Consider the following 21,751-nt stretch of genomic DNA (forward strand, 5'->3'; position numbering starts at 1 on the left):
GGGGCACCTGGGTGGCTCAGTCAGTTAAGTGTCTGACCTTGGCTCAGATCATGATCTCGCGGTTCTTGAGTTTGAGTCTCACACCAGGCGCTCTGGTGTCAGGACAGAGCCTGCTTCGGATCCTCTGTCTCCCTCTCTCTGTCCCTCCCCCCACTCACGTGCTCTCTCTCTCTCTCTCTCTCTCTCTCTCAAAAAGAAATAAACATTAAAAAAAAGATGGGAGCTGGTCAGCAGAAAAATAATAATAAGCTTATATTAGAGGCTTATACCTTTCAGCACCATCTCCCAACCTCCAGAGAGGAGAGAGGGGCTAGAGATTGAGCCAATCATCAATGACCACACTCATGCCTACATAATGAGACCTCAATGGAAACCCCTACAGGAGGGGATTTGAGGAGCTTCCAAGTTAGTGACCACATCCATGTGCTGGGAAGTGGTACACCCCAACTCCACACAGACAGAGCTTCTGCATTTGAGATCCTTTCAGACTTCCCTTCCATACCTCCTCATCTGGCTATTGATTTGTATCTTTTATAATAAATTGTAATCATGAGTTAGCATTTTCCTGGGTTCTGTAAGTCCTTCTAGCAAATTGTTGAGCTTGGGGGTGGGGGTTGTGGGAACTCCTGACTTCATAACTCAGTCACACAGAAGTGTGAGTATCCCTGGCACTTGATATTTGTGACTGGTATCTTTAGTGTGGGAAGTCTTGTGGGCTGAGCCCTTAGCCTGTGTGGTCTGCTCTACCTCTCGTAGTTAAGTGTCGAAATTTAGTTGAGTTATAGGAGTCTAGCTGGTATTGGAGAGGATACCACATAGTTGGTGTCAGGAGGGGAAAAAAAAACCCTCAATCCTTAGATTTTTTTTTTTTTTTTTGTCTGTCTGGTCTATCGGTTATTGAAAAAGGCATATAACACCCTTCCACTATGATGGTATGTGTATTGTTCTTTATGATTCTCTAATTTTGAAGCATTTTGAAACTCTTATTCTGTGAATTTTAAATATTTGTATCTTCCTGATTAAATAAACATTTCAGAATTATTTAATGGCATTCTGTTATCTATAGTAATACCTTGATCTTAAAGATTACTTCATCTTGGGGCATCTGGGTGGCTCAGTCAGTTAAGCATCTGACTCTTGGTTTCACCTCAGGTCATGATCTCCTAGTTCGTGAGTTTGAGCCCCACATCGGGATCCGTACAACAGTGCAGAGCCTGCTTGGGATTCTCTCTTTCTCCCTGTCTCTCTGCCCTTCCCCTGTGTGCACACACACTCTCTCTCTCTCTCTCTCAAAATAAATAAATAAACTTAAAAAAATAAAAAGATTGCTTTATCTCTAAGTTATACAGCTTCGATAGCTTTTCCATCTTTTTTTTTGTTTTTGTTTTTTAAGTAGGCTCCACACCCAGTGTGGAGCCCAGTATGGGGCTCCAACCCACAAACCTGAAATCAGGGCCCGAGCTGAGATCAAAAGTTGAACGCTTAACCGATTGAGCTACCTAGGCATTCCACCATCTTCTTACTTTTAAACTTTGTGTCCTCACGGGGCGCCTGGGTGGCTCAGTCCGTTGAGTGTCCGGCTCCGGCTCAGGTCATGATCTCACAATTTGTGGGTTTGAGCCCCGCATCGGGCTCTGTGCTGCCGGCTCAGAGCCTGGAGCCTGCTTCGAATTCTGTGTCTCCCTCTCTCCCTGCCCCTCCCCTGCTCATGCTGTCTCTCTCTCTCTCTCCTTCAAAAATAAATACAAAACATTAAACTTTGTGTCCTCAGGTTTTAAATAAGTCTCCATATAGCATGGGGAGAAGAAAAAAAAGGGGGCTCCTGGGTGCATCTGTCAGTTGAGCATCAACTCTGGATTTCAGGTCAGGTCATAATTCCAGGGTCATGGAATGGAGCCCCACTTCAGTCTCCACGCTGAGCATGGAGCCTGCTCAAGATTCTTTTTCCCTCTGCCCTCTCCCCCACTCGCTCTCTCTCTCAAATAAAAAAAAATAAATGAAAACATTTTAATATATCTAGTATATTAATTATATTATAGATATTAATATCTATATTATTATCTATAGATAATATCTATGTTAATATCTATATTATAGATATTAATATATCTAGCAAATATATTTAGTAGAACTAATATCTATATTAATATCTACTAATATCTAGTAGAATTAATATCTATATTAATATCTATATTATAGATATTAATATATCTAGCAAATATATCTAGTAGAACTAATCTGAGCCGGCTTTCAAGTAACACTATACTGCTTCATAGGTAGCATAGGTACTTATAACCAAGTATTCCCAATTCCTCCCTCCCATCCCTTTTGACATTGCTGTCTTCCATTTTACTCATCCATGTGCTATAATAACCTAATATATCGTTGCTATTATTACTTTGAAAAACAATAATCTTTCAGAATAATCGGGAATAAGAAAAATAAAAGATTTTGTTTCACTGTCACTTATTCCTTCTCTGATCCTTTTCCTTTCTTCATGAGTTTCCGCCATGTGACAGTTCGCAACTCTCTAAAGAGCTTTTAACATTTCTCACAAGGCCAGTCTGCTTCTGGCAACCAACTCAGGACCAGGACCCAGGAACTTGCCAGTAGCGCAGAGTCTTCTGTGAGCAGCCTCCGGAACCGGGAACCCGATTGGTGGCGAGATGGAGGGCGCGGCGGAAGTTCAGGGCGGGCACTTCCTGTCCGGCCGCTCTGGCGCTCAGGGCCTGGCGTCTGCGAGGGGCGCGTCCTTCCGTGTCCGAACTGAGTGAGTCTGGGCGAGGGCGGCCGGCGCGGAGGTGTCTGAGCGGCCGTGGGTAGCGCGCGGAGGTGGCGTGGAGGTGGCGTGGAGTGTGGGGAGGCGGGCAGGGGAGGGCGGAGGCCCCCGCGGAAACCCGCTCCGTGGCGTCCAGGCTCCCTGGGTCGCCGCGTGGATGAAGAAGGCCTTAACGAGGAGGCGAGGTTGGGACGTGGTCAGGGGATGAATCAAATTGTGCTTTTTCTCGAAAAGTGCTTTTCACGCAGCAGATTAGGTGAAAGGATAGAGTTGCTAAAGCTGTCAGGGAAGGGACCTCGGTTCCTGGGTCTGAAGTGGACAAGCAGGAATCACTTTCTGGAGCTAGAACAATCACGGCGTTCGTTCATTCATTTGTTGGGCGGTCAATAAACATTGCCTTAATGATCGTGATTAAGGTTTAGTTATATTTTTCTTGGTTATGGTTTGCCAACATTATACAAAGTACTTTATACATTTTCCTCATTTAATTCTCAAAATAGTCACTTAGGATAGCGGTAGTGTTCTCATTTTAAGGTCTGTGTAGAAACTCGTCACTTACCGGGGGACCTTTGCATTAGTAGGTGGTGTATCCAAATTTGGAATTCAGCCGTCTTAGCTTCCAGAGCCCATGCTTCCAGCAGCAGTGTTACATGCCTTCCTGCCAGTCTGGAAGCAAAGGCAGAGTGTAGACCTACCAGCGATACACATTTCTACTTGAACTAAGGGGTTCGTTTGCATGGAGTGGGGAGCTGTGGAGGTGGGAGCTAGCTTTGTATCAGAGGCTGATTGGGAAGGTTTTGCTGAGGGTGATAACCCTCATGTCACCTGTCAGCCTGTAGTAAAACCAGAGGAGGGGTTCTAAATGTCATATGTATACTGACAGTTCCCAGTGTATACCCAGCCAGCTTCGGCCCTTCTCCTGAATTATGGACCCATATATGCAAAAGCTCTCATTCTCCACTTGTAAGTCTAATAGGCATCTTAAATACAACACATACAAAACCAATTTTTAATTTTTACCCTTCAGATGTACTTCTACAGTCTTATCCTTTTGAGTGAATGGAGATGTCATCATCTCAATACCTTGGGCCAGAATTCTTGATGTCTTATCCCAAATCTAATTCATCAGCAAATCCTATTAAGTATGCCTTTGAAATGCATCTAGAATCTGATCACTTATCAGCTACTGCCACCACTCTGGTCACCTCTAGTGGATTATAGCCTGAGCCTTCCAACTGGTTTTCCTGTTTAGGCCCTGATAGCCCCCACCCCCCACCCCCAGTCTGTTCTCAAAGCAGCAGCTGGAAAGGCCACAAGACCTGTCAAGGTCATATCACTGTCCAGACCTTCTAGATGCTTCCCATCTCATTCAGATTTAAAGCCCAAATCCTATAGTCTATGAGGCTCTCCACCCTCTTTTCTCGTGCCCTCCCCAGCTCCCCTTCAGCCCCTCTGGCCTCCTCGCCCTTACTTGAACACATCAAGTGAGCTTGCACCTCATAAACTTTGCACTTGTGCTTTCCCCTTCCTAGGATATATCTCCCCTAATATCCACATATTGCCTGCCCTCCCTACAGTGAGATCTCTCCTTTGATGTTGCTTTATCAAAGGTGCCTTCCCTGACTATCCTCTGTAAAATATCTCCTACCACCAAGTACTGCCCTCGTGCTACTCATTCTTTCTATCCTTTATCGTCACCTGTCATAGGCACTTAAAATTTTGTCTGTCAGACTCCCTACTTGTTGTGCACTGCATGAGAAAGAGCCTGGTCTGCTTGTCCTCAGGTGTTTGCCCACTCTCCAGGACCTCCTAAGAGGGCCTGAGATGCAGCCCATTGGTTCCTCCAGCCAGGTGCACTGCTGGGGCCATCACATGGTGGCCTTAGGATGCTGTTGTACCAGGGGCTGCTGGGGAGGCCTCATGGTGGGCAAGGGGATATAGTCTCAGAGACTACTGGGTGCTTAGTCCACCTGCCCTTCCCAGGGCTTTCTGGCAGCCCCACACTCCATGTCTGCTGCCATAGACCTCTTGAGATCCAGGCACAGAAGTCTCAGTGTTGCTGTGAGAAAAGCAGGCTGGTCACACTCCATTACAGTCTTCCCTCTCCCTGCAGTTTTGCCCACCTCCTTGGGAAAAGCTCAGAGATCCAATGATAGCCGTCAAGCAGCTCCTTCCTGATGGGCCCCAGGTGAGTGGTATGCATGGAGACACCTCTGTGTGGCCTTAGCCCTTTCTTGGCTGGAGTCTCTCCATGGTTCTCTCTATGAGGGGCTGGTCCCAGAGGGTAGTTGGCTCCCTGTCTTCACCAGTGTCCTCGGTCCCTGAGTTCAGGTCCCTGAAATGTGCTCCACACTGTGTCTTCCCAATCCCTGGACCAGACACAGTGGAGGGCAGGGGTTCAGCAGACAAAGACAAGTGGAAATGGTGCCTGCCTCAAAGAGGCCACTCTTGTGAGGATAAGTCTGGTACATGCGTTCAGAGGGATTTTGCCCATCCTGAGCCTAATGGCTCCTCCACACCCCAGACCCACCCTGGGCCTGATCCTGGGGTTGCAACAAGATCTCGTCATTCCAGGTCTCGGTTTCCTTTGAGGACGTGGCTGTGCTCCTCTCCTGGGAGGAGTGGGGCTGTCTGGGCCCTGCTCAGAAAGGCCTCTACAGGGACGTGATGCTGGAAACCTACAGAAATCTGGTCTCACTGGGTAAGGCTTCTCTCTGAAGTTGGGCTCTGGGTTCCTTGCTCATGAATGGGACTGGGGCTAGGCTTGGGGCTAAGAGGCTCCTCATCCCCTGGGCCCGAACGCAAGACATTTATGACCCTGGTCCCAGGCAGGCCTGGTCTGCATAGAGGAGAGGACAGGCAGTGCCATGGACACCCCGATTTCCTTGTAGGAAGTATAGAAGAAGAGTATCATTCATTTAAGTTCATACAGGCAGTCAGGGACAGATCTAGGATTTGAATCCATTTGGTTTCAGAGCCCTACCTTACACCACAATGTGCTGCTTCCCTTTAGTCCTTGTAGACAGTCCTTGGTAGACACCAAGACTCTATGAGTCTTCTAGTGTGATGTGTTCAGGCCCCAACTCTGTCCCTTATCTACAGCCCCCAGAAGAGCTGGGTTTAACTTTTTTTCAGCTGGGGCAGAGGCCTGAATCTGTCTCCTTGATTAGCAGACCAGGCGACAGGGGAGGTCATGACCAGCACACACGTGCTGCCCATGGGGCCATCCTGCCCTGGACTTGGATGAGTTGTCAGTCTTGCTCCCTTTCTCTGGAACAGGACTTCAACGTTCCAAACCTGATGTCATCTCCAGGCTGGAGAAGGGGGAAGAACCATGGGCCCCACAGTCACTGAGAATTGAAGAGAGCTGGATCCGGAATCACAGGAGTGGAAGTAAGTCTCCAGGAATGCCCCCATGCTCTCCTGCCCCTGCTGGCAGGTGCTGCCACTTCTCCAGGCCCTTCTCTGTGAGCTCTGGGCCACATCTCTTGTCACTGCCAAGGCTTTGCTTTCCCTCTTCTCCATTTCTGCCTTCTCGTTTCTCTTTATACCCATAAATGAGTTCGTGGTTCCCTTAACCCTAGGAAATGATCAGAAAGATCCCAGAAAAGAGCTCAGGTATCTTTCTGGGGCGCTGACTCCCTGCCCTGGCTGCCCATTCCTTCTCAGGCCTTGCTGGTCAGCTCTGCCTTGGCTGCTTGGAAAGACCACCCAGAGATATGCCCTCCTGCCCAGAGTCATTCCTGCTATTGCTCACTTAGACTTCCCAGGCTGATTCAGGGCCTTGGAGAAAAACATGAGTTAGGGTTTCTTCATGTGTAGCAAAGAGTATGGGCATATAAATAGTGAACAGTAAGTGTAGCTGAATCCTCTGTGCTACCACAGCAGCTAACAATGCCTGGACATTTGTGCTCAGTACATGCACTTATGCATTCTTCCAAGGTCCTCACAGTTGGTGCTCAAGAAACTGAGGCACGAGAGATTCAGTTGCTGGCCTGAGATCACACAGCTGGCCAGGAAAAGAGCTGGGTTGGATCTCTGGCATACTGGCTCCACACTCCATGCATTTTTCCCCCTTTTAGAAACAGCTTTATTAAGGTATATTAAGCATTAATATGCCATGCGTGTTTAACATGTGCAATATGCTAACATTTGTGCATTATGTATGTACGTGTGAAACTATTCACCACAGTCGAGATAGCAAGAATATCCTTTACCCCCAAAACTTTCTCCTGTTTCTTTGTAATCCCACCTTCTCACTTCTTCCCATCTCTATCGTGAAGTGATTACTGATCTGCTTTCTGTCTATATAAATTACATTTCCTAGAGCTTTATATAATTGGAATCATAGAGCATGTATTCTTTTTTTTGTCTGTCATCTTTTGACTCAACATAGTTCTTTTGATATTCTTCCACGTTATGTATCAATAACTTATTTATTAATTTTTTTATTTTTTATTTTGTTTATTTTTTAGATTAGTATTTTATTGTATGGATATGCCACAATTTGTTTATCAATTCTGTTAACAGACATTTGGGTTGTTTCCAGTGTGGGGTTAATAACAGATAAAGCTGCTGTGAACATTTGTATGCAGACCCCTGTATGACCATTCATTTCCTTTACTCTTGGATAAATACCTAGGAATAGAATGGCTGGATTACATGGTAGGTATATATTTAACTTTTTACGAAACTGCCAGACTCTCTTCCAAACTGGTTGCACCATTTGATATTCCCACCAGCGATGGATGAGGGTTCCATTTTCTCTACATCCTCATCAATACTTGGTGTCATCAATCTTTTTCATTTTAGCCACTCTGATGGATGTGTAGTGGTGTCTCATTGTGGTTTTAATTTTAATTTCTCTAGTAATTAAAGATGTTAGCTGTCTTTCCATGTACTTGTTTCCCTTCTGTGTATTTTCAGTGGTGAAGTGTCTGTTCATGTCTTTGCCTATTTTTTAACTGGATTTTTTGCTTTCTGGTTGCTAAATTTTTTTGGCTTTTTAATTTTTATTTTAAAAAAATGTTTTTAATGTTTATTTTTGAGACAGACAGAGACAGAGCGTGAGCAGGAGAGGAGCAGAGAGAGAGGGAGACGCAGAATCCGAAGCAGGCTCCAGGCTTTGAGCTGTCAGCACAGAGCCCGACATGGGGCTCAAAATCATGAACCATGAGATTGTGACCTGAGCCAGTTGGACACTTAACTGACTTAGCCACCCCAGTGCCCCACCAAGTTTTAATTTGTTTAATTTGTTAATCCACTTGTTTCAGCACCATTTGTTGAAAAAAAAAAAAAAACATTTTTTCTCCACTTGTATTGCCTTTGTGCTTTTGTCACAAATCAGTTGTCCATATATGTGTGGGTTTATTTCTGGACTCTCTGCTGTCTTCTGTTTGTCTATTGTCAGTCTCTACTGCAGTATCATACCGTTTTGATTACTGAGGCTTTATGAAAAGTCTTGAAATCAGGGGTGCCTGGGTGGCTCAGTCAGCTAAGTGTCTGACTCTTGATTTTGGCTCAGGTCATAATCTCATGGATCATGAGTCCCAGCCTTGCACTGGGCTCCATGCTGACAGTGTGGAGCCTGCTTGAGATTCTCTCTCTCTCCCTCTCTCTCTCCCTGTCCCTCTCCCTGCTCCTCCCCCACTCAAGTGCGCTCAAAAATAAATAAGTAAACTTAAAAGTCTTGAAATCAGGTAGTATTAATTCTCCAACTTTGTTCTTCATTTTCAGGGTTGCTTTGGCTATTCTAGGTCTTCTGTATTTCCATATGATCTTTAAAATCAGCTTGTTGATTTCTGCTCCTGCTAGACGGCTAGCATTTTATTGTGATTGCTTTGAATCTATAGACCAGTTTGGGGAGAATTGACATATATTGTGTTTTCTGACCCATGAACAAGATGTACGTCTCCATTTATTTATGTTTCAGTTTCTCAGTAGTATTTTAGTTTTCCGCATTGAGGCATTTAACATCTTTTGTCAGATTTATTCCTAAGTATTTTTATTTTTATGCTGCTGTGCATGGTATTTCCAATTCTTCATTACTTATGTATAAAAATATAGTTGATTTTTGCAAATTGTTCTTGTACCCTGCAATTTTGCACAGTCCGTTTATCGAGTTTCCTGTATATGTGGGTGCACACAGTGGGAATGGTGGCATATAGGGAAATGAGTCCATGCTGGCAGGAAAGGGGTAGAGTTGGCAGAAGTGCTGTAAAGTAACTAAGTGGTAGCATGCCTCTGTAACTCTCTTACCCAGATTTTGCCTGATGAAATTAAACCAGTTAAACTTATTTTTGGGTCCCCCTTCGTTTCTCCACATGCACCACCCTCTGTGGGTTACACAATATGTTAAACATTGTCCCCTGATGACTTCTATTTTGTCATATCTCCTTACCTGGAAGTAAGAAGTGGTTTATCTTCCAGGAGATTTCCAAGGGCCTTTGGTGCAACCTCCCATTACAATTTCTTGAGGGCTCAGAGTCCATGCCAGAAGCATTATTTTCCCTATTTCATAGATGAGGAAGTTGATGATCAGAGAGATGAGTCAGTTACACACAGCTGGGGAGTAGCTGGGATTTGAATCATGGCTGTTTGGCTCCAAGACCGTGTGGTTTCCTCTGTGCCACCTGAGACCAGGATGGACTTTGTCATTCTGCCCAGTTTCAGGGATGTTCACCGTCCTGCAGCTGAGCATTTAACATGCTTCTTCTCCTGGTGGCCTTGTCTGGTGGTCCTGGTGGTCCTGTGGTTTTGCCTCTTAGGTAGGAGGAGGAGCCTGAGAAGAACCTGAGCAAAAAGGGAAGGGGGTTCAAGGACAAGGACACCCAGGCAGAAGAATTTGTCAAGGACAGGCTGGGAATTGGGCACAGAACATGTATGAATTCAAATGTATCACTCAGCTATGATCTGGCTTACTTATGGTGAACAAGCTGGGTAGCATCCTCGTGGCTGTCAGAGCCTATAGTGTACAGGGGAGGACAGACCAGAACAGAGACACACATGTTTAAAGAGAAGTAGACAGGGGCACCTGGGTGGCTCAGTCAGTTAAGCGTCCCAACTTCAGCTCAGGTCACGATCTCATGGTTCGTGGGCTTGAGCCCCTCATTGGGCTCTGTGTTGACAACTTGGAGCCTGGAGCCTGCTTCGGATTCTGTGTCTCCCTCTCTCTGCCCCTTCCCAGTTCACACTCTGCCTCTCTCTCTCTCTCTCAAAAAATAAATAAACATTAAAAAAAAAATTTAAAGAGAAGTAGACAGGACTGCATTAGGGCCTAGCAGGCTGTGTTAGATGTGTGTTAGATGTGATTCTGATCCCAGAGGAGTAGGAAGCTATGAAATGTGTGTTTTATTTTGGGGGTGCCTGGGTGACTCTGTCAGTTAAGCTTCCAACTTCAGCTCAGGTCTTGTCTCATGGTTCGTGAGTTCAAGCCCCACACCAGACTTATATTGATAATGCAGAGCCTGCTTGGAATTCTCTCTCTGCCTTTCCCTGCTTGCTCGCTCTCCCTCTCAAAATAAATACATAAACTTAAAAAATAAGATAATTTATTATTTTTAGGGGTGACTGGTGACTGTTTTTTGAGTGGCTGACTCTTGATTTCAGCTCAGGTCATGATCCCAGAGTGGTGGGATCAAGCCCTTCATTGGCTGTGCAGCTGAGGGCCTGCTTGGAATTCTCTCTCTCTGCCTAAAAAGAAAAAAAAAAAGTATTTTTATACAGTGAACATGTATCATCTTACCAAAATAGTCTTGTAGAGAAGTACACCAATGAGAATAAAATCACCCCAAATCTTCCTATGTAGAAATGTTCATTCTTGGCACTAGGTGACAGTATTTCATAGACCATATATACGTTGGCTTGAACAGATAAAAGTTTCTTTTCCTCATGTAGTAGAGTCCCTGTTTGGTGTGTTCCCTGTTGGACATGCTTGTTCAGAAGCCAGTTTATCTGTTTTGTCTGCCGTCCTCTGGAGCAGCATGTCCAAATGCTCATCTCCAGCCCCATCTCTATGCTCCACATCATAAACACATCTGTCCTCAGGCTTGTGAGACAGAGAAAGAGCAGAGGAGGCAAATCCTGGCCTTGAAGAAGCCCAAATCACTGCCTGTCCCGTTCCAATGGTGAGTTCAGCTACATGGCCGTACCTAGTACCTTTAGTTTCTTCGTGGTTGCTCCAGAACTTACCAGGTACATCTTAACTTATCAATCTCCTTCTGGTTTATACTAACAATTCCAGGGGCATGTAGAATTGTTGCTCCTACATGGCTTTATTTTCTCTTCCTCTCTTTGTGCTAATGTTACACAGTTCCATCTCTGTATGTTCCAAGTGAAACAATTCGTTTTCATAATTCTTACTTTATATAGTTAATTATGTCTATTATGAAAATTGAAAAAAAATGAGAACAAGAATGAATATAGAGTTTGTTGTATTTACTTTCTTATTTACCATTTGTCTTCATTTGTTCCTGTACATTCCATTAGCCACCTGCTGTCATTTTCTGACTCCCAACAGCACTCTGCATTCACTCACCTCCTCTGTGCTGTCTTTGTCACATATAAAATATTCCTATCTGTGATACTGTGATTTATAATGAATATATATTTGGTTCTCATCCTCATTTCCGGCACAGAGCTCCTGAATCCCTTGGAATTCCCTATGTGAGGAAAGCAACAAAGATTGCTCTACTGTTTTGATAATACCCTAGGGTATAAATAGCCCAGCAGTCTGATCCAATTAAACTTGGGCTGTGGTATTTTTAAAGCATTGTTAGAGGTTTGTTCTGACTCCAGCAGGGTGACTCCCTGCCCTCTCAGCCACACTCACCAGGACTTTTGCCTCTTTGCCTTGGAGTTGGAAGGAATGGTAACTACCCGTGGCCTAACCTCCTGGTGAGATGTGGTAAGCTTTCACTGGGAGCCAAGGAGAAAGGCCCCTTCTTCCTGTCCCCACCAAACCCAAGTACAGCATCTGTCAGGCTGAGCTGTGGGTAGAGATAGAGTGGGTCATGGCTCAAATGCCCTACATTCTCAGTGTTCATACAAATTTTAGTAGATTTTCTTGAATAAGAAAACTGCTTCTTGATTTGCAGTTTGCCCTTAGGATAATTTCCGGAGACTAAATCATTGTTAGTTTGGTTTTTTGTTGTTGTCATTTTTGTTTTTTGTTTTTTTGTTTTTGTTTTTAATTTAAATCCAGGGTGGTTAACATACAGTGTAGTCTTGGCTTCAGGAATAGAACCCAGTGATTCATCTCTTACATATGACACCCAGTGCACATCCCAAAAAGTGCCCTCCCTAATGCCCTTCGCCCATTTAATCCGTCCCCCTACCCACCTCCCCTACAGCAACCCTGTTTGTTCTCTATATTTAAGAGTCTTTTATGGTTTGCTTCCTTCTCTGTTATTATCTTATTTTTCTATCCCTTCCCCTGTGTTCATCTGTTTTTATAATTCTTACCATCTTTGTTTTGCTGTAACATGGATCCAGTGAGTTCTTTACACTGTCATCCTGGAAATGCAATTTCCTAGCTTTCAGTTTTGAAGATTGTTTTTGCTAGATGCTGAAATCTGTGTTGTCATTTATTTTCTTCAGCCCGTTAACAACACCCTTTTTTCTACTGCCTTCCACTTCTACAGTTGAACAGTCAGCCTGCGGTCTTATATTGCTTTTAAGTTGATAAGTCTTTTTCTTCTTGCTGCTCTAAATATTTTCTTTCTTTAGTTTTTAGCACTTTGATTATGTTATACCCAGGTGTGGGGTCTTCTTGCATTTATATTGCTTATGATTCTTCAAGCTTTTTGCAATGATTTGTAGATTTTTGTCAGTTGTGGAAAGTTGTAAGCTAATATTTTTTTTTAAGTTTTTATTTTAATTCCAGTTGGCTAGCATACCGTGTGATATGAGGTTCAGGTGTACAATAGAATGATTCAACAATTCCATACATCACCCACTGTTCATCAGAACAAGTGCACTCCTTCATCCCCATTACCTATTTAGCCCATCCCCATACCCACCTCCCCACTGGAAACCATCAGTTTGTTCTCTATAATTAAGAGTCTGTTTCTTAATTTGCCTCTCTCTCTTTTGTTTTTCTTTGCTCATTTGTTTTGTTTCTTAAATTGCACATATGAGGGGCACCTAGGTGGCTCAGTTGGCTAAGCATCCGACTTCAGCTCAGGTCATGATCTCACAGTTCATGGGTTTGAGCCCCGCATCAGGCTCTGTGCTCATGGCTCAGAGCTTGGAGCCTGCTTCGGATTCTGTGTCTCCCTCTCTCTCTGCCCCTCCCCTGCTCATGCTCTGTGTCTCTTTCCTTCAAAAATAAACGTTAAAATTAAAAAAAAATAAAAAATAAAATAAATTGCACATATGAGTGAAATCATATGTTATTTTTTTTCTCTAACTTATTTCACCTAGAATAACACTCTCTAGCTCTATCCATGTCGTTACAAATGACAAGATTTCATTCTTTTCTATGGCTGAATAATATTCCATTGTCCATATATACACCATGTGTATCCATTCATCAATGGACGGACGCTCGGGCTGCTTTCGTATCTTGGCTATTGTAAATAATGCTCCTGTAAACATAGGGGTGCATGAATCCCTTTGAATTAGTGTTTTTGTATTCTTTGGGAAAATTCCCAGTAGTGCAATTGCTAGGTCATATGGTAGTTCTATTTTTAACTTTCTGAGAAACCTTCATACTGTTTTCCAGGGCAGCTGCAACAGCTTACATTCCCACCAGCAGTGCACAAACGTCCTTTTTCTCCATATCCTTGCCAGCATCTATTATTTCTTGGGTTGTTGATTTTAGCCATTCTGATAGGTGTGAGGAAGCCGGTATTTCTTTTGTCCTGTTCCTTTTCTCCTCTTTTTCTGGGATTGTAACTATACATATATTACACTGTTCTGCCATATCACACCTGTTTCTTATGCTCTTTTCTATATTTCCTGTCCTTTTTTCCCCCTCTGTGTTTCAATCTGAAACTTAAGAATACTTTTACTTGTGTACCTTCCAGTTAAGTAATCCTCTGTTCTATTATGTCCTGTCTGCTAAGAAACTCTCTATTGAACTCTTAATTTCAGTTTCCGTTTGATTTCTGGTCACATTCTGTATCCCTTTATGTTCTTATATATACTAATCAGTTTTGCTTTTGAAATTGGTTCATGACAGTATCTGAATCACCTGTGGGTTTGTTTCTATTGTGTATTTTTTTCTCTTGGTTTCTTGTCATTATTCTTTTTCTTAACATACTTTTTGATATTTAATTGAGAGTCAGTATTATAGATAAAACATTATAGAGTCTCCATTTGATGTCATACTCTTGAAAGAGGATTAAGTCTCCTTTTGGCAGAAAGATAACATGACATTGAATTACCATGTCTTGTCAAGGGGTTGGTCTTAGGCTTTGTTAAAGCTGTTAGAGTTAGACTTTGTTAGAGTAATTTCCTACTCATTGGTCACCTTTGAGGAATGCTAGGGAATTGATTCATTATTCTGAAAACTGGTGAATAAATATATCAAGTGTTTATTCTGCCTTTGTAAGATGTGTTATACCTCAGGATAACTGAACAATTGGTGAGTAGAAATTTCTCATCATAGAGCTTCCAGCTGTAAAAAAAAAATAAAAGAAAAATAAAAGAATGACAGAATTAGAAATCACTATTTCAAAATTCCAAATTTAAAAATGAATATAGGGGCGCCTGGGTGGCTCAGTCGGTTAGGTGGCCGACTTCGGCTCAGGTCATGATCTCGCGGTCCATGAGTTCGAGCCCCGCATCGGGCTCTGTGCTGACAGCTCAGAGCCCGGAGCCAGTTTCAGATTCTGTGTCTCCCTCTCTCTCTCTGACCCTCCCCCATTCATGCTCTGTCTCTCTCTGTCTCAAAAATAAATAAACGTTAAAAAAAATTTTTTTTAATAAAAATGAATATAAATAATGATCACTAATGGCTGCTAACATTGCAAAAAAGAGAAGCAACCAGACATTTTGTACCTCCTGATGGAAAAACAGTCTACCACTTATAAAGAGTTGTTTTTAGTTTAGTTGTTTTTTTTTTTTTAAAAAAGACCTGAATCCTGAGATACCAACTAAAAGGTGTAAATACAGAAACAGCTAATAGTGACACATCCTTCCTCTAACTTTGTACAAAGAATACCCAACAGTAAGGCATCATCTATCTAAGGCAAAAGTTAGGGGATTGCCTCAAAAAACCAACCATAGAGGAAAGACTTCTAAATTTTGACATTTGGGGATGCCCTGGCCTTATAACTACCACCTTACTCAAATGTGCCTCCACTTGACAAGTACCATTCGTACACAGAGTTCCCAAGCATCTTTTTATTGTCTCGTGTTAAAATACAAATAGGCAACCAAGAATCACTAGATTCCTGAGGGAAAATGGCAGCATGAATCAGCATGAGATGTTGCTTCTTGACCCACAGATCATTCTATTCTGTGGTTTGTTCGTTTGTTTGTTTTTGAAAGGGAGAGAGTGCACACAAGTCAGGGAGGGACAGAGAGAGAGAAAATCCCAAGCAGGCTCCACACTGTGAGCACAGAGCCCAAAGTGGGGCTCAGTCCCACAAACCGTGAGATCATGACCTGAGCCAAAATCAAGAGTCGAACACTTAACCAACTGAGCCACCCAGGCACCCCTCTTCTGTGGTTTCTCATTTTGTTCACATTCTTCATTATTTCCTACCCAGTGAAATAATACCTCTCGACTGAGATCTTTTTAGACTCCACTCCTAAGATGTTGAGGACTCTTGACACTTCAGATACTCCTGATAGAAACCACAGGAATTCTGGATGTTTACATCCAGAGTCTGCCCCTTCAGACTGCTCATAAGTTTCTAGAATAAATTTTTGTTTGTTTTTAGCTTCCATACTTAAGTAAATCCCTTTGAAGTATTGTGAGTAGTTCACTGAAGTCTTTTAAAAGGACTTAGCCCAATGCTAGACACCATCTAATCAATGTTTTCAGCTCTGTTTCCTTGTCTGGCCAAACAGTCTGCAAGTAACAGCCTGTTACAGCTCTATAATAACTAGTTTACAAAAGAGAGGTTCAATTATGCTTTCATGGCATCCCACAATAGGGCTCTCCTCTCAGTGTTCTGACCTGGGTTGTCCTTCCAACAGTCATTGTGTCCACATGATTTAGTGGTTTAGTGTGAAATTTTTGTTTTGTCTTTAGTAAATTTCCTTTCATTGAATTTCAGAATTCGGTTGTATCACAATTTTTACCAATACTCAGGTACTTTTGTACATTGGGAATGTGTGGTATGGACTGTTGCACACATTTAGCTTTTCTGCCTTGTACTGTGCCTGCTGTTTGGATGAGTATCTGTTTTTGTATCTTTTCTTTGTATCTATTTTTCTCTATTTACCCTAATTTGCTTCTATAAAGCCAATTTGTCCATATCAAATCATCTTTCCATTATCTATTACTCTGTATACCCTTTATTCATTATAAGCCATTTATCATTCATTTATTTTTAAACAAATATTTGAATATCTATTATAGAAAGCTATAAGAAGCTATAAGAAGATACCTTGTTTGCAAAGTATGCAGCAATGGCATGATCAGCAGAGGTGGTGACCTTCCGAGCCTCCACTCCTGTTACCCTCATCACCTTTCTGAGCGCCCTCAAGTCATGCCTCACCGTTTCTGCTCCATCTGTGCCTAGTTGGCCCGTCTGCAGATGTAACACTTTGACCTTGGGCTTCTCCTTACTTCCTCCCCACACCAGCTTTTGTTGCTTTGATAGAATGCTTCTCTCCCCTCTTTCCTCATCCCATTGAGGTCATTTTTTGCTTTTGCATTCTGAAAATCCAGTGTCCTCCTAGGAGATACTTGTTTCATATAAATGTTCCTATTTATGCTCTAATTCTTTTTCCCATAGTAGAATACACATAACTCATTTTTCTTCATTCTTTCAGGTTTTGAGTCTCTAATGGAAAAAAAGGAATTAACTCCAAAACAGGAAATTTCCAAAGCAATGGAGTCCCAGAGAGCAAAATCAGAAGAACATGCAAGAAATATATCCAAGGAATCTGATTTTGAAGAAATGTGTAAAACTGAGGGAAAGATAAAGAATTACTGGGGAAAATCTACAGTGGAAAGACTTAAGAAATCCTTCTCCCAGAAGAACAATTCCAGACCGGTGACACTGACACGTGTGAAAACCCCCATGGGGGAAGGCCAGATATCCGGTTCCACAGAGGTAAACTGCACTGCAGACCCAAACCCTGTCGGATTTCATCGAGGGTCTAGAGGGGAGAGTCTCCACCAGAATGTGCCACATGTAGATGACTTTCAACAAACTCAGAACCTCATTAATCTCCCATGTTTCCATCTAGGAGAAAGATCATGTCAGACAGATGTGTTTGTGAAAGTGGCCAGGCAGAGTTCAGTTCCTGGTGAGAGTCAGAGGGTTAACAATCCAAAGAAATCCTTCGAGTGGACTGAGTGTGGAAAACCTTTCAGCCGGAGTAGAGCTCTTTCTCTACATGGGAGTAATCACACCAGAGAGAAGCCCTTTGAGTGTGGTGGATGTGGAAAAACTTCCTGCCACTGCTCTGTCTTCAACCAACATCAGAGAGTTCACTGTGGAGAGAAGCCCCGCACCTACGCTGAGTGCGACAAAGCTTCCGGGGCTCATGCCTACTTCATTCAGCACCATGACATTCACACTGGAGAAAGACTTTATGAGTGCAGTGAATGTGGAAAAGCTTTCAGTACACGTTCATCGTATAGTCAACATCTTAAGATTCATACTGGGCAGAAACCTCATGAGTGTAATCAGTGTGGGAAAGCCTTCAGTCATAGCTCTAACCTGATTCATCATCAGAGAACTCATAGCGGAGAGAAACCTTACACATGTAAGGAATGTGGGAAGGCTTTTAGTAGACAGTCACACCTCCTTCAGCATGAGAGAACTCATTCTGGAGAGAAACCTTATGACTGTACTGAGTGTGGCAAAGCCTTCAGTGCACGATTATCTCTCATTCAACATCAGAGAATTCACACAGGAGAAAAACCCTATGAATGCAACGAATGCGGGAAATCCTTTAGCCTGAACCGAACCCTTATCGTTCATCAGAGAATTCATACTGGAGAGAAACCCTATAGGTGTAATGAATGTGGGAAATCCTTCAGTCAACGTTCCCAAGTCATTCAGCACAAGAGAATTCACACTGGTGAGAAGCCTTATATATGCAATGAGTGTGGAAAATCATTCAGCGCTCGCCTGTCCCTTGTCCAGCATCAGAGAATTCACACTGGAGAAAAACCTTATGGATGCAATGAGTGTGGGAAGACATTCAGTCAAAAGGGACATCTGATTCAGCATCAGCGAATTCACACTGGAGAAAAACCCTATGAGTGTAATGAGTGTGGAAAAGCCTTCAGCCAGAGTTTTAATCTCATTCATCATCAAAGGACACACAATGGTGAGAAGCCCTATGAATGTAATGAGTGTGGTAAAGCCTTCAGTGTGCTCTCTTCCCTTGTTCAGCATCAGAGGGTCCATAATGGTGAAAAGCCCTATGAGTGTCACAAATGTGGGAAGGCTTTTAGCCAGGGCTCACACCTCATTCAGCATCAGAGGAGCCACACTGGAGAGAAACCCTATGAGTGTAACGAGTGTGGGAAAACCTTTGGGCAGATATCCACCCTAATTAAACATGAGAGAACACACAATGGAGAGAAGCCCTATGAGTGTGGAGACTGTGGAAAAGCCTTCAGCCAGAGTGCACACCTTGTCCGCCATCGAAGGATTCACACTGGAGAGAATCCCTACGAGTGCAGTGACTGCGGGAAGGCCTTCAACGTCCGCTCCTCTCTCGTCCAGCATCACAGAATTCATACAGGGGAGAAGCCTTATGAATGTGAGAAGTGTGGCAAGGCCTTCAGTCAGCATTCACAATTTATTCAGCATCAGAGGATTCACACTGGAGAGAAGCCCTATATGTGCAATGAATGTGAGAAAGCCTTCAGTGCACGCTTGTCCCTTATCCAACACAAGAGAATTCACACAGGAGAGAAACCCTACAAATGCACTGAATGTGGAAAATCCTTCCGACAAAGCTCTCACCTCATTCGTCATCAGAGAGTTCACAGTGGAAAACGACCTTATACGTGTAATGAATGTGGGAAAACTTTTAGTCAGAGAATAACTCTTACTGGTCATGAGAAAATTCACACTGGAGAGCAAGCCTATCAGTGTATTAATTGTGGGGCCCTCTTTAGTGCACAGGCAGCTTTCATTCAGCATCGTAAAGTTCACAATGGAGAGTAACTCCACTTTATTCGATAGTCTCCCCTGTTTTACATCAGAAGCAATGTACTGATGGGAAAGCTGTCACTTTTACAGCTTTCATTTTGGAGATTCATCTCTCCAGTGATTTAAGATCTCCCAGTGTGCTGTTAACTAAAGGTAGGCTGCAAAATTATGTGCTAAAAATTCCAAGGTCACATGCCTTCCCTCAGATTCAGAGGGTGGCCCTGTGCTTCAGTACTTTAAACAAGCACGGCTTAAATATACTTATTTAAAATCATGTTTTCATAGCACCAGATCTTAAGGTGCAGTGAGGTATTTTATGTGGTCACTTGCTTTTCTTTCCTTGTACTCATCTATTTCAGGTTCAAGAAAAGTTCACTGGAATCCTTGCACTTTCAATCATGATAGAGCCAGTTTGGGATTTCTTTGTTCGGCCCTCTTCAAAATGTTTTCGTTCTATTGTGAGGAATATCCCTTTAACTTCAAAAATGTTATCCCTTTTCAGCATCAGATAATTCAGACAGGAGAGAAACCTTATGAGCTTGAGTAAAGTTTGTTAAGGAATGACATGAGGCCTATGTGTAGATTGAAACTTTTAAGATCCTTCTAAGAAGTCGAATGACAAGTAAAATGGGTTTTTCTACAAGGTAATTGGGAAAGACAAAATCCTGTGAATTGGGAGGAAAGTAGCCATAAAGTAGACACACAGTGGTATATGGGATATGACTTAACAGGTTTTGTTCTCAAAACCAAGGTTGGTGTATTCTGTATCAGTTTCTCCGGGGGAGAAGGTGAGTGGTCATAACCGTGTTCTGGGCAGCCTGGCACTGAGCAGACTCTGGTGAGGAGTGGCAGGTCCTTCTGCCAGAGGACAGGATTCCAGGTGAGGTAGGTAGGTAGATAATTGTGCAAGTTGTTTGTCAGCCTGGGAACTCTTGTGTGCATGTTTTAAAGCTGCCTTTTGTCCTCCAGAGTGATGTTGGTCAGCAAGGTCTCAGTGTCCTTAGGTTCTTGATGTTTGAGATGACAAATATCCTGGGAGCTCTGTTTTCCTAAAGCCAGTTTCCAGAGTTGCCACCCTTGCCTGTGGTGCTTCTGCCCCAGGTTCCCTTATGAGTGGTTCACTTCAGTATCCTCAGAACCCTGTTCTCCAGAAACTTCTTTAGCACTTTTTCCTACTTTCTTTGTGGAGGAAAGATTAACATCAAAATGGTCTGAAACAGGTTATAAATAAATAGAAATTCAGCAACAGCAGTCTGTAAGAAACAGTTGTAGAAGCTGAAATCTGACAACTGAAAGTAGCTTAGAGTCTTTGATGAACAATCTGAATGCCATATGAACAAACACTTGAGAGGAGATTGACCAGTTAATATTTGGGATAAGCTATAATGGAATGGTGCTTTGTATATAAGAATCAGGGTAAGAAAGAATAAGTGAGAGCAATTGGCCATTTTATTCCTTTATAGTGTCATTTTCACTAATAAAATTATTCCAGTTTTCCCATTTATTAAAGGAGCTTTCTTAGAATTTGACTCCATTCTTTTTTCTTACATTGACTTGACCTGTACTTCAGATTTTATTTTCCAGGCTCTTGCCCATATGGTAGTGGCAGTGGTCTTTACTTCTCTTAGAATGTTGAAAAGCTGATTAGAAAAATCTGCCTCTTGATGATAATCCTCCTAAGCATACTTCACCGCAAATAGCTTTGACTTAAAAAATGAAAATGGGAATGAATTTACTGTGATAATAATGGTTGTATGCTGAATGAAAATTGTGATTCAGTCAATAAACCTTTACTTTTTTACCTTAGCATGTGCCAGGCATTGTGATTAATGCTTTGCATGGGTTTTCTCATTTAGCCCTCACATCGATTCAGTGCCGCAGGTACTTTTATTTACCCTGTTTCACAGTGAGACCTGAGGCACAGTCTGCTCAGTGGTAGTGCTCTCTGTGTGGCTCCACCACCCAGGCTCTTGATACCTCCTGAGTCCTGCAGCCTAGCACCTGCTGCACCCCAGCACCCCAAGAATGAAGGCAGTGCTGGTAGGAAGCTTGCAGCCCCAAGGCTGGCCCATCTGCTGATTCCAAATGGTACATTTTACTTAAATGCGGTTTGGTAGATGGGTCTTTAGGTGTTTGATCAATGACGGAAGATGAGAAACAGTTCAAAGGTAGGAGCCTCTGGCTTATGACTTCACTAACCATTGCCCGACAGGCATGTTCCACATAAGAAAGAGAATGTCTGTCTTTTCCTGAGGTGGCTGGAAACTTTAGTCTCTGGAAGTTGTGTCAGAAGCTCCTTCTGGCTCTCCTGGTTTCTCAGTCTGAGATAGGGCCTTGGAGCTTTTTATTCAGTTACAACTTTTGCTTCTAGAGAAGGGCCCTTTAGGAAGGAAGACAAATTAACTGTTTTTGCTCCAAGGGTCTCCCATCCTTTCAAGAGACAGAAAGACTAAGAAGCCATGACAGTGTCTTCCTCAAGATTGTATGTGATCTTAGAATGCCAAATCCAGAAGAAATATTTTTTTTTCTTTTTAAATCCATCTTTATATACAGTGCAGATGTTTACTTAATTAAGAATTCCAGCCTTTATTTTAATCCTCTGTTTAAGTAACTATGGCTAAGACATCCCTTCTAATTCCTGTGATGAGTTTCTAATTGTTTTAGTTTTCAGTTAAGT

The 21,751-nt window shown here is 42.8% G+C and overlaps 1 protein-coding gene across 1 annotated transcript; it reads left to right on the forward strand.

Annotated features, from left to right (window-relative positions):
- Positions 1-2,697: 2,697 nt before the first annotated feature.
- LOC125924274 (zinc finger protein 252-like) lies at positions 2,698-20,874 on the forward strand. The gene is made up of 5 exons (XM_049632699.1): positions 2,698-2,770; positions 4,893-4,967; positions 5,354-5,480; positions 6,059-6,172; positions 16,730-20,874. Exons 2-5 carry the CDS (start codon positions 4,929-4,931, stop codon positions 19,087-19,089), a joined length of 2,640 nt encoding a protein of 879 aa, XP_049488656.1. The 5' UTR covers positions 2,698-2,770; positions 4,893-4,928; the 3' UTR covers positions 19,090-20,874.
- The last annotated feature ends 877 nt before the right edge of the window (positions 20,875-21,751 follow it).

This window comes from Panthera uncia, chromosome F2 (assembly GCF_023721935.1).
Source record: "Panthera uncia isolate 11264 chromosome F2, Puncia_PCG_1.0, whole genome shotgun sequence".
NCBI lineage: Eukaryota > Metazoa > Chordata > Mammalia > Carnivora > Felidae > Panthera > Panthera uncia.

Bases quoted from the DNA above. Each gene is read 5' to 3' on its own strand.
- LOC125924274 (XM_049632699.1), top strand. From the start codon at position 4,929: ATGATAGCCGTCAAGCAGCTCCTTCCTGATGGGCCCCAG. The intron at 4,968-5,353 runs GTGAGTGGTATG...TCGTCATTCCAG, and splicing joins TCCTTCCTGATGGGCCCCAG to GTCTCGGTTTCCTTTGAGGA. The intron at 6,173-16,729 runs GTAAGTCTCCAG...TCATTCTTTCAG, and splicing joins CCGGAATCACAGGAGTGGAA to GTTTTGAGTCTCTAATGGAA.